The sequence below is a fragment of the Microtus ochrogaster genome, linkage group LG1 (assembly GCF_000317375.1).
Source record: "Microtus ochrogaster isolate Prairie Vole_2 linkage group LG1, MicOch1.0, whole genome shotgun sequence".
Classification (NCBI taxonomy): Eukaryota; Metazoa; Chordata; class Mammalia; order Rodentia; family Cricetidae; genus Microtus; species Microtus ochrogaster.
The window spans coordinates 3,702,541-3,714,641 of NC_022027.1; the positions used below are offsets into that span (position 1 = coordinate 3,702,541).

Below are 12,101 nucleotides of genomic sequence, written 5' to 3' on the forward strand. Positions count from 1 at the left end.
GCTGGTCTCGAACTCACAGAGATCCGCCTGCCTCTGCCTCCCAAGTGCTGGGATTAAAGGCGTGAGCCACCACCGCCCGGCTGCTTGGGTTGTTTTTGACTTCAGCTTCTTACTTGTTTCTGTTATTCTCAGTCCTCCTGAAATTGCCCCCCCCCCATTTCTTTTTAACCCTGGCTGTACTGGAACTAGCTCTAGCCCAGGCTGACCTTGTACTCAAGATCTACCTGCCTCTGCCTCCTGAGTGCTGGCCAATAGTTCTTTCTAAACTAGAGCTCACACAGCTGTAAAGATTGTCCTTCCAGTGTCCATTCACCAGCATGGGAGGATCAGGAGCTCCAGGTTAGCCTTGGCTGCATAGAGTGCATTTACAGACACAGGCAGCCCTCAACCTCTCTCCAGTTCTAGAACACATGTCTCCTCGGAGGAAAGCATGTCCCCTGACAGGTTATTCCATCTCGTCCCCAGCCCTTGGAGTCCCACATGGTGTGTGCTGTGTCCTCAAGGTTCCTCCAAGCCACGTGTGCTGGGGTCTCTCCTGCTCATGCTGTGTGATATTCCCGGCTGTGGACAAAGCGTCCTGTTCCCACCTTCCGTGCGCAGTGATTCTCTGCTGGGTGCTCCTAATTTCCCCTGAGGATCTAGAAATGCATTTGTGGAGTTAACTCCTAGCTAGTGAGTGCTTTGCCCTCTAGGAAGCTCCCTGGCTGCTTCCCAGAGTCCTTGGGCTTCAGCTCCCCACTCTCCTCAGCCAGTTCTGTTTTCAGTTTATTGAGATAGGGCCTTTCATTGTAGCCTGGGCTACTCTCCCAATCCTCCTGCCTCATCCTCTCGGGGTGATGACAAGGGTGCTCCACGGTGCCTGGCTTCACTCCGCTAACTGGAATTGACACTTTGCTCAGTGCCTGCACCGATCTGCAATGCAGTGCAGGGGCTTCTGGGTAGGACTGATGTTGCTAGGTTTGATGAGGGCCAGGAACATGAGTCTGCTCTGTCTGCCGCTTCTGGGGCCTTTGTCCTGGGTGACCAAGGGAGTGGTCCTGACAGGATGGCATGGGACCCTGCTTGCTGGGCTTCTCAGCCTTCTTCCCAGGAGCTCTGACCCCTCTTCTGGGGTACCTCATCTTCCAACAGGAGAGGCCACAGTCCCCAGGGGCAGCTGTAAATGACTGTAGCCCCATGGGAGAATCACACCACTGTGATCCCCCAGCTCCTTCAGGGACACCAGGAATGACCATCTGTGGCCCGGGCTGAGGAAGCTTGAGGATAAGGATGCGGTTTGATGAAGGGCTGGGGAGGCTCCGCTTAGCTTAAGGGAGGAATAGAGGGGTGCCTTGGCCTCAGTTCTCCTAGCCCAACTTCTCACAGTGCCCCCCTCCAGCCCCTAATTCCTGTCATCCTTGGGGAGGAGGGTCACAGACAGGGTCTAGTGCTTCAGTAGTTCTGGGGAAACTGAGGCTTTGTCCTCTAACCCCAGTTGAACGGCCCAGGAGAATAGGACCAGACCAGGCGCTGGGCCCGGCAGGGTGCGCCTTTGTTGACAGCCCTTCTGGGCCGGTCCGCCCCCTACAGTAATTCTCCACACTCTGCCAGTAACTGCCCTGACTTACCAGGCAGGCATCATTTCCTGAAACTCAGCCCAGCCTTAGGGGAAGTCGGGAGCCGGTGACTAACCCTCATGCAAATGGGGCCGGCAGGATCACTGCTGCCTCCAGCCCGGCAGAGCTGCTGAGCCTGCGGCCACCGTGGTCATGAGGCTGGTGCTCCCCGGCAGCTCTTCCAGGGGGACACGGCAGCCACTGCTCAGCGCCCCACACCCTGACCATGTCGCAGCTGCGCTTCTGGCTGCAGTTCGCCGCGCTCAACAAGGTAACCAGCCAGGGACCAGCAGGGCCACCCAGAGCCAGCTGTGGCGCCCCTGAGCTCCCACAGGTGGCAGAACCGGGGCAGGACGCCCCCAGCCCTGCCCACGCTGTACTCTCCTTGGCGAGTCACAGTGAACGTGCCAGAGTTTTAGAGCAGTAGCCAGCACGGGGGTGACTGGGGAAGGGAGTTGAGGATGTTCTCAGCCCCTGTGGGATCTTTGTCAACACCTCTTCCTGGACTAGGGCAGAACTCAGTCTCAGCCAGGTCTTGTGGGATAGGTAGAGCCAGGAGGCCGTCTTTCCTCTGGTCTCCCAGTCCAGAAGGGGTGGGGGGCTTTTTCCGAAGGGGTGTGTCCGACCGAGGGAGGGTCCCTCCTGGGCTTGGGAGCTGTCTGCTGTCTGACCTCTGAGTGGCCTAGGAGGGTCTAGCTAGGGCTTGTTCCTGCCAGTTCCCCTCCCCCTAGCAGGCCATCAGATGCTGCAGCCAGTGACCACAGTGGGGACCCTCCTGACCTCCTCATTTGTGCCACCCAATAGAGACCCATCAGGGAGGGACTACATGGTATAGACTTTAGAGGGGCCTCGCTGGGAACCCCATCCTCAGATCATCCTGCAGGGGAGGCCCAGGACATTTCCAGCGGGTGGGGGAGCTCACCAATGTGGGTCCGTGATTAGTTAATGTCCTGGACCCCTGGAAACCCTGGTCCTAAGGGAGGTCGTGTCAGGTTGTTTGTCCTTCACTGGCTTTGCTGGCGAAGTTTTAGACTGGCGTTGAAGGTGCCAGGTGAGTGCTCTTCCACCACGCCAGCACTGGAGGACAGGTCTGAGGTCAGCAGGGGCAATGTGAGACTGGCTTAGAAAGTTAGGGTTCCAGGGTGACGCGGCGCTCCTCAGACCCCTCACTTTCTGTCCCTGTGTCATGCGCATCACACTGAGTGAGGGGCTTTCTGCTGACACCACAGTGGTCTGCCGTGTAGAGTGCCTCAGTTTCCCCTCACTTCCTTTCTCCGTCCTGTGATGCCTCAGGACATAAGCCATCCTACCCTCTCAGTCTGCCTCCCTGGGCCAGCCTTAATTGGCAGTGTCCCCATCTTGGGTTGAGGGTACTGTGAAAGGGACAGGGTTTGCCTCCTCCAGCCACATCTCCAGAGATCATCCCAGGGAAGCTGAAGATGGGGACAGAATGGGCCTGAGTTGACGTGTTAGGCTGTGTGTGGGGAGGGTGTTGGGCGCCCTGGTGTGTTCTGGGGAGCCCTGAGACATACAGCCCCAATGCCCGAGGGCTTCTTCTGACTCCTCTGCCTCCTTCCTTGTTCTCGCCATACTGGAGACCACATGTTTCAGAGCTGTGCCATGCTGCCCCATCTAAACCCATGGTTTAGACTGGGTGCTGTGCTGGGGACAGGGAGGTGGCACAGGGAGCAGGCTGTGGCTGTCTGTCTGTCCGAGCCTGTTCCCAGCACATGATGGACAACCAACCGGGTCTCGAGAGCCCATGGTGCATTTTCCTGTCCCTAAATGCAGGCTGCCACCTCTGCAGTGGGGTCACAGGGCCCTGGGAGGTGGGGGCTATGAAGCCCAACCCCATAGCAACCCAAGTTCATGCAGGTTTCTCCAGGAAGCTGCCAGGTACCCAGACATACCTCTCCTTCCCTGGATAAAACCAGATGGCCCTGGCCTGCCTCAACTAAGGGGCGGGCACTGGCAGCTGTCCCCATACCAATGGAGAAGGTGGGTAGTTAGGACCCACCCTAGGACCAAGACTTCCACCCAGGTGGTACAGCCTCATCTCCCTGGCATTCTCTGAGCACACCTCTGTTGCAGACAGTGGTCCAGAGAGCCTGCTGTGCACCCTGGGAGTGCTCACTGTCAAGACCCCAGAGTCAGGGTGTGTGAGGGGCTCTGTCTGGTGTGATCCTAATGCCTCAGGGCAGATGTCACCTGCCACCTGCCACAGGGCTCAGGGGTGCAGGGTAGTTCTGCCCAAACCCCGGCCTTCAGGATCCTCACCCTGGCCTCAATCCCTCATCTGTAAAGCTGGAGATGTGGGAGGGGCATGGAGACCCCCAACCTGCAGAGTGCTTTCAGGGTCTCTAGGTGGAGATGGTGGCTCACACCTGTCATCTTGGGAGGCTGAGGGAAGATTACTATGAGTTTGAGGCCAGAGCAAGCAAACCTAAGCTTATTGGGTTTGATCCGTATTCCGTTTAGCTCACTCATGTGAAGTGTGTGTATTTAATGACTTCTAAAACATTTCATCCCATCAGACGAAATCCCATCCCTGTTAGCCATCACCGCACTCATCCCATCCATTTGTCACCACTGGGTTCTCACTGAGTGCCATGTCTTCACGGTCACTCCATGTTGTGCTGTGTGGGACTTCACTGCTGTTCCCGGCTTGCATACTCCACTGGGTGGCAGGCTACATTGTCGCTTGCCTGAGGACCCACACCAGCTAGTGCCTCACCCATGCCTTCCCCTAGGATCCCTCATGCCTCGAGGACCTCTCCAATGCCTCCATCTTCTCTTCTTCTGTGGATTCCCTGTCAGACATCCCGGACACGCCTGACTGCATGCATGTTGACAGCCTCAACGAGGTGTCCACCATCTGGGACGTCAGCACCACCTCAGCCACCCCTGGCAAGGTCAGCAGGGCTAGGGCAGCACCTCCAGAGCCACTCTGGTGACATGGGTGGAGCAGGGAGGGCTGTGGCCTGTCCTCCTTGGGCCTGGGTTATAAGGGGCGCTGTACTCCAGAGGCTGGAGGAACAATCTTCACAGCCTAGAGACCCACTACACGTCCAGATGACCCTGCTGGTATTAGGAATATTTCCTATGTGAGCTCTCTGACGACACAAAAATTCCCAATCAAACCAAGCCAAATCAAAACAAGCCAAATTAAAAAATATCCAGGTTTAATGGGAGATCTGCGCTCTCGGGTGGCCTTGAGGGGGAAACCGGGAAGCCGCAGGAACGCGACCACCTAGGAGGAAAAAAGGGGGACCACGTGTTCTTCTTTTGGGGGATCACTTAAGTACCCTGAGGAGTGGGGGTGGGATCAGGACCTGGCCTGCTGGGATTTGAAGTCCAGACCAGGCCTGGGGGCTGGGACCTATGCTCCCAACCTAACAACTGGGTCTCAGATGTGTGTCTGCTGGAAACAGGTGCAGCCAAGAGAGATACAAAGCTGTTTGAGTTTATTTTTCTTTGGTGTCTGTTTGTTACTGAGCTGGAGTCTCACACAGCCTGGGCTCCTCTCAACTCTGCCAAGGCTAGGCCGGTCGATGGTGGCGCACGCCTTTAATCCCAGCACTCGGGAGGCAGAGGCAGGCGGATCTCTGTGAGTCCGAGACCAGCCTGGTCTACGGAACTAGTTCCAAAGGCAATTTAGGTTACCAATTCTCACCCCAAGAACTCTGCCCTCGGTGGACCCCAGAGGTGTGGATGAAGACAGATGTGACCGCAAGGGGCTGCTCCTGACCTGGGCAGTTACAGTCAGTGACCCTGCTAAGATTCCGGCAAGGTCCGGGGTGCTTCACAGAGAGCACCTGGCCTCGTGTTCAGGACGAAGAGACAGTTAGCAGACGACTCCCTGACACATGAGACCCCGGACAGTGTCTCCCAGGGCATCCTGGCTTCCGGGACTGACCTCTCTCGCTCTACACACTGTGGATGGGTTTCCACATAGACAGGGCTCCAGAACTCAGCAGGCACATGACTGGGGTGCCCAGGCTGCAGGGTGCAGTGCCCCCAGAGGACACTAATGGCATGTATGGTCATTCCAACTTGGGGAGCCCTTGGCATGGATGGAACCTCACTGAGCTTGACCTGGTCCCTAATTCTAGTGATACAAGGGAACCCCAGTCTAGGCCTTCCTGGGATCTTCCGAATGGAAACCTGTAGACTTTGAGAGTGTAGGTTAGGAATGTTTCCAGGAGTCCCCAGATGGGAGTCCTCATGCAGCTCTGAGGTGAAGGCCAGTTGTGTAGTTGGCAGGGGGCCATCAGGACAGGCTGCCCCTGTGTGCTGCCCCCCCCTGCTGTGAGGAGCTGCAGTGACCATTCCCTTCTGAGATCAAGGCCACAGGGTACTGCCCACCCCGCCCAAGGCGTCAGGCTGCTGTGGACCAAGCCCCTATCCGAAACCTAACACCCTGCACTGCCCCAGCCCAGCAGGCCGGAACATGACTCAGCCTTCCAGGAACCTCCACCAGTCTGTTTGGGTTTTTGTTAATTTAAGAAAGAAAAAAAAAAAAAAGAAGTAGAAGGAGGCAGCAGGGCTGAGTGTGGACTTGTAACCTTCCCGAGCTTCCGCTGGCTTTCGACACCCCTGGCTTTGTTCCCAGCAGAGCAGGGGACATGTGACAGTGAGTGTCCCTGCAGTGCCCCAGAGACTCCTGTCCTCCCTCAAGGATGCTGAGGCTAGGGCTGAAGGTCGCCTGCCATCAGGAGCAGGGGCCATCAGGGCAATCACTGAGCAGTCGGTCCCTGCTCTGCCAGTCAGTGCAGAGTGCTCCCCTGGCCTGCCCAAAGCCTGGGGTCCATCCTCCGACCATATGAACCAGGTGTGCTGTTGTCCCTGTAACCTCAGCCCTCAGGAGGATTGGGATTTTAGGGTTTGAGGCCAGCCTGGGCTACATGCCTTTATTTTAAAAAACCAGCCAAACAAAGGGGACTGTACTGTCATTACGGGCTTTATTCCCAGCATCTACGTGATGGATCACGGCTTTAACTCCAATTTCAGGGGTGCTGGCACCTTCTGGCCTCCACAGGCCTGCATACACACAATGCACTCACACGCATGTATGGAAAGCACCCATACACATAAAATAAATAAGTCTTTAATTCCAGCACTTGGGAGGCAGAGGCAGGCAGATCTCTGTGAGTTCGAGGCCAGCCTGGTCTACAAGAGCTAGTTCCAGGACAGGCTCCAAAGCTACAGAGAAACCCTGTCTGGAAAAACCAATAAATAAATAAATAAACAAATAAGTCTTTAAAATATATCCTTATGTTTAGATTGGGGAATTGAGAATCCGTTTGCAAAGAAAAGCCACATCCCCTATGATGGCTACAGACTCAACTCACTGACCAGGCCACACCATTTGTCTATCTTGACCCTTCGACACTTGTGGCTGTGTGTCCTGTCCCAGGTCACTATGATGAGGCTCAGGGCCATCTCTCCTGTAAAGGACTCTGGCTTGTGATATTTGGAGTATGATCACAGTATTGGGGACATTAAGGAGGTCTTGCAGGACCGCTCCTCCTTAGCCACTAGATGGATAGGCCCTCCCAAGGGAGTCTGCACTCTGGGATGTTTGCCTGCCTTTTGGCTGCTTCTCCTTTGCCCAGAGGCTACTGCCTCATGGTCCCCCACATGCCACAGGGACACAATCTGTCCTCAGCCTGTCCTACCAGGATCTGCCCCGTCCCAGGTTGGGGGCGGGGGGTTGGCCCTGAGAATGAGCAGTGTTACCTAAGGATACAGGTACTGGCTTAGGACGCCATGGCTCACATCCTCCCCTCCTGTCCCCTACAGCTGTTACTGCCTAATGAACCATTCTCGGCTCTTGAAGATCCAGTGACCCCCCTCTCCAGCACCCCTCTTCTCATCAGCTACCAGGTAAATTGGGGTATCTCCTGGGGATCTAGAGAGAGGCTCTAAAGGCATCTCCAGTGTCCAGGGCAGCCCTGCCCATTTTGCAGTTGGAAATCTGAAGTCCCACTTAGGGGAAAAGGTGGAGCCACCTCCCTCCACAGCACTGTGCGCGGCCCACTCCGCGCAGCATGGCTGTTGCCCTGGGGAAAGCTGGGTCACTGCAAGTTAGGACAGACCCTGAAATGTTACACCCTGCAGTCACACAGCCAGCCTGAGGAGGAGGAGGGAGAAGAGGAAGAGGAGGCAGAAGAACTGGGCCACGCTGAGACCTATGCCGACTACGTACCGTCCAAGTGTAAGTCTGGGCCAGGGACAGGATAGAGATGCTTCCTAGGAAGACAGCTGTGTAAACCCGAGGGCTCATGGCCCCTCCCTGGTCCATAGTGCGGGCGTCAGGACAGAGTCATGTGTGCAGAGTGCACACACACCTGGTCCATAGTGCAGGCGTCAGGACGGAGTTGTGTGTGCAGAGTGCACACACACCTGGTCCTTAGTGCGGGTGTCAGGACAGAGTCGTGTGGGCAGAGTGTACACCTGGCATCCTGCTGGCTACTTCTACCCTATTTATTTATTCTGCGCCAACTCTGCCCTCTGTCCCCTCACCAGCCAAGATTGGGAAACAGCATCCAGATCGTGTAGTGGAGACCAGTACACTGTCCAGTGTTCCTCCCCCAGACATCACCTACACCCTGGCACTACCCACCTCAGACAACGGGACCCTATCTGCTCTACAGCTGGAAGCTATCACCTACGCCTGCCAGGTGCCAGCCCCCTCCCCCAACCCCTTCCAGGCTCATAAGGAGGCCACCTGCATCCCAGGCCTGACTCACCTCTGCTCACCCACAGCAACATGAGGTCCTACTGCCCAGTGGGCAGCGCGCTGGGTTCCTGATTGGGGATGGAGCCGGCGTGGGCAAGGGCCGCACAGTGGCTGGCATCATAGTAGAGAATTACCTGCGGGGCCGGAAGAAAGCTTTGTGGTGAGTTCCTGCCTGACCTGGTGTCCCGGGTGGGTGGGATAACATGAGACAGGCAGCATTGTGTCTGACCAGGTCTCTCCCCCAGGTTCAGTGCCTCCAATGACCTCAAGTATGATGCGGAGCGGGACCTGAGAGACATTGAGGCGCCAGGCATCGCGGTGCACGCATTGAGCAAGGTAGGGAGGTCATGGATGACCTTTACTAAGGAAGAAACTAAAGTAGAGGAGTCCCTGCCCATATCCCCACATCTGAACCTGTGTCCACAGATCAAGTACGGTGACAACACTACCTCAGAGGGTGTCCTCTTTGCCACCTACTCTGCCCTGATTGGAGAAAGCCAGGCAGGTGGGCAGCATCGCACACGCCTCCGCCAGATCCTGCAGTGGTGCGGCGAGGCCTTTGATGGTGTGGTATCCTGCAGCCAGTGGATGGATGGGCACGGAGAAGGGCAGAGCCATGGGGCTAGAGCAGCTCAGCCTGGGAGCGGAGAGCAATGGAGGGACCAAGGCAACACTGAGGTCTTGGCACGCACTGACCTATGGTTGTGAGCTCCCTGTTCAACTAGGCCTGCATCTTCACCTCAGATGCATAGCCCTTTCAGAACTGTTCTGATATCAGGGCTGAGCATAGGGTAGAACCTGCAAACTGTCCTTCCTCCGCACTCCTCCTGATCTGGTCCTAGCAAGCCTGTAAGCAACCAGACTCCCTATATATAGTGTTGGAGCTACTGACTGACTGTATGGACAGAGCTTGCGCATGCTGGGGCTCCTCCATGTGGGCAGCCCACAGGACCCAGGACACAATGTATGCCCGTGGTGAATGCCGCTGGCCCTGCAGGGATGTACCAGGAGTGGTGGCCCTGAGCTTGCTGTGGCAAGAGCCTCTACCCAGTGTGTTCTTTCCTTGGTGCTGTGGTTACCGTGTGCTCTGCTAAGCCATGTCCCCTTGGCACACTGTTGTTTTTTTAGGCAGGGTCTCCCTCAGCAGGGGCTGCTGTGGCAGGCAGGCACCACTAGGCCTGGCTTATGTGGTGCTGAGGATGGAACTCAGCTTCCTGCCTGCTGAGCAAGCAAGCCTCCATAGGCTCCATTGCCCCACTCCCAGTGCCCTTTAACACCTACCGACAGAACACCTTCCATCCTTCCGGAGCATTCCTTAACCCAGCATATCCCAGATTGTATTTGACGAGTGCCACAAAGCCAAGAATGCCAGTTCCACCAAGATGGGCAAGGCTGTGCTAGACCTGCAAAGCAAGCTGCCCCAGGCCAGAGTGGTGTACGCCAGCGCCACAGGTGGGACGGGGGCAGCAGCTGAGCTGGGTGGGCAAGCTCCATCACATATGTGGCCTCTGGTACACCTACACAGGAATGGGGACGTCCTGCCAGCTGTGCACAGAACTTCGATCTGTACCTTTTCTGCTTAGTGGCACCTGGGGCAAATATGGAGCTTCCTGTCTCCATGCCACCTTTTGCCTGACCTTGAGGGTACCCCTGGACACGTTCCCTAGGACTTCAGTTCTCTTCCCTTGGCCTCCCCACTTCCCTGGGGTTATGACACTGTACCTCACTCGGCTCCCTGCTTCCAACCAATCCCTAGGTGCTTCCGAGCCCCGCAACATGATCTACATGAGTCGCCTGGGCATCTGGGGCGAGGGCACACCCTTCCGGACCTTTGAGGAGTTTTTGCACGCCATTGAAAAGAGGTGAGCCCCTGCTCTGCTTGTGGGGATGGCTGTCCCTGCCAGGAATCCTGAGGGCCCTTGATGCACACATGCCTAGCACCTCCTGTCCTCTCAGAAAGATGAGCCCTTCTCCTAAGTCCTCTGCCAGGCTCCCCTCTGGCCATACAGGTCTGTCCAGGCCCAGCCTTGTGTCTTTCTCATGGCCACAGGGCCTCTGCCATGTGCTGTGTTTTACCCTCTGCCCATCTGTCTGCAGGGGAGTGGGCGCCATGGAGATTGTGGCCATGGACATGAAGGTCAGTGGCATGTACATCGCACGCCAGCTCAGCTTTTCCGGAGTTACATTCCGCATTGAGGAGATCCCACTGTCCCCCGCCTTCGAGCAGGTCTATAATCGGGCAGCCCGGCTGGTAAGCTGGGGTAAACAGGGACCTCTGTTCCTCCTCCTAATCTGTGTTGCACAGTCACGCCATCCCATAGATGTTGTTTCTATATTGGAGCCAGTGCTTTCCAGAGCCCGTGCCTGCACTGCTCTCTCGGGGCTGTCTGGCCTGAGCCTGCACTGCTCTAGCTCTTTAGTTTTATTCGCTTTACTTTTGTTTGTTTTTCGAGACAGGATTTCTCTGTGTAGCCCTGGTTGTCCTATATCTCTGTAGAGCAGGCTGGCCTCGAACTCATGGAGATCTGCTTATCTCTGCCTCCCAAGTGCTAGGAATAAAGGCATGCGCCAACACTGCCAGGCTTATTTTCTTTCTTTCTTCCTTTCTTTCTTTCTTTCTTTCTTTCTTTCTTTCTTTCTTTCTTTCTTTCTCCCTTCCTTCCTTCCTTCCTTTCTTTCTTTCTTTCATGATTTTTGTGTGTATTTGGCATTTTGCCTGCATGTTTCTGTGAGGGCATCAGCTCTCCTTGAACAGAGTTACAGACAGGTGTGAGCTGCCATGCGGGTGCTGGGAATTGAACCTGGATCCTCTGGAAGAATAGTCAGTGCTCTTAACCACTGAGCCATCTCTCCATCTCCAGCCCCATCACTTTTACTTTTATTTCTGAGACTATCCTTTCTCACTATAGCTCAGCTGGATTCAAAGTTCTGGCAATCCTCCTGCCTCAGCCACCAGTGTGGTACTGTGGCGCTGGCAGACCTGCCTCCACAGCCTAGGGGATGCTGCACTAGATGATGACGTGGAGCCAGTGACTGTGTCCCGCCTCTATGGGCTCTGTATGGACAGATTCTTGTTCCCACACACTCTCAGCAACAGGTCCTCAACCCTGGACCCTCCTCCCTCTGCTCTCCACGTACTGGTGTGACAGGCGTGTGCCGTCCTCCCCAGCATGTCTAGTGTATGCAAGGCTTGACCCGTGTGGTGGCACACTGCTGTCCACCATGCACTCAGGAGGCCTGGGCTACATAGGAAAGCCTTGTCTCAAAACATAACAAAACAAAAGGCCAAAAATGCATGGTCCTGGCAGAGCCATGCTGAGAATAGCCCTTTGGGAATCAGCGGGCATCTATGGTGCCTGTCCCTGTGGCCTCCAGTGAACATTCTCGATTCTTCAGGCCCAGCACTGTTCCCAGAGAACTCCGGACTACATCATGAGACAAGTGGGACTCCTAGCAGGGAGTGTGTGGAGACCAGGGACCCTGCTCAGGACCTGGCAGAGATGACTGGACATGGTGCTCACGGTGCCCAGGCGGCCTTGAGCTCCCCTGTCCTGTAGAAACTCTGAAACCTAGGTATGGGGTGCAGGCCTGTCATCCCAGCACTTGGGAGGCAGAGGCAGGAGGATCAGAAATGAAGTCATTGTTGACTGCATATCCAGCTCAAAGCCACCCTAGGATACACGAAACCCTGCCTCCTGCAGCCTTCTGCAGCCCTAGGATACACGAAACCCTGCCTCCTGCAGCCTCCTGCAGCCCTAGGATAC

General features: G+C 56.0%; 1 protein-coding gene across 2 annotated transcripts in view; it reads left to right on the forward strand.

Moving 5' to 3' along the window:
- Sbno2 (strawberry notch homolog 2) overlaps window positions 1-12,101 on the forward strand; it is a 45,211-nt gene that overhangs the window by 25,512 nt on the left and 7,598 nt on the right. Inside the window, exons 1-11 of one of the 2 annotated variants that reach the window (XM_026785133.1) lie at window positions 49-1,866; window positions 4,346-4,507; window positions 7,398-7,481; window positions 7,716-7,812; window positions 8,124-8,278; window positions 8,364-8,497; window positions 8,583-8,673; window positions 8,764-8,907; window positions 9,672-9,789; window positions 10,094-10,199; window positions 10,435-10,588. In XM_026785133.1, the coding sequence (XP_026640934.1) occupies window positions 1,822-1,866; window positions 4,346-4,507; window positions 7,398-7,481; window positions 7,716-7,812; window positions 8,124-8,278; window positions 8,364-8,497; window positions 8,583-8,673; window positions 8,764-8,907; window positions 9,672-9,789; window positions 10,094-10,199; window positions 10,435-10,588 (1,290 nt within the window). In that variant the 5' untranslated portion in view covers window positions 49-1,821. Of the gene's footprint in view, window positions 1-48; window positions 1,867-4,345; window positions 4,508-7,397; window positions 7,482-7,715; window positions 7,813-8,123; window positions 8,279-8,363; window positions 8,498-8,582; window positions 8,674-8,763; window positions 8,908-9,671; window positions 9,790-10,093; window positions 10,200-10,434; window positions 10,589-12,101 lie in introns of those variants that run through there. The other variant, XM_005359083.2, reaches the window with a different exon arrangement.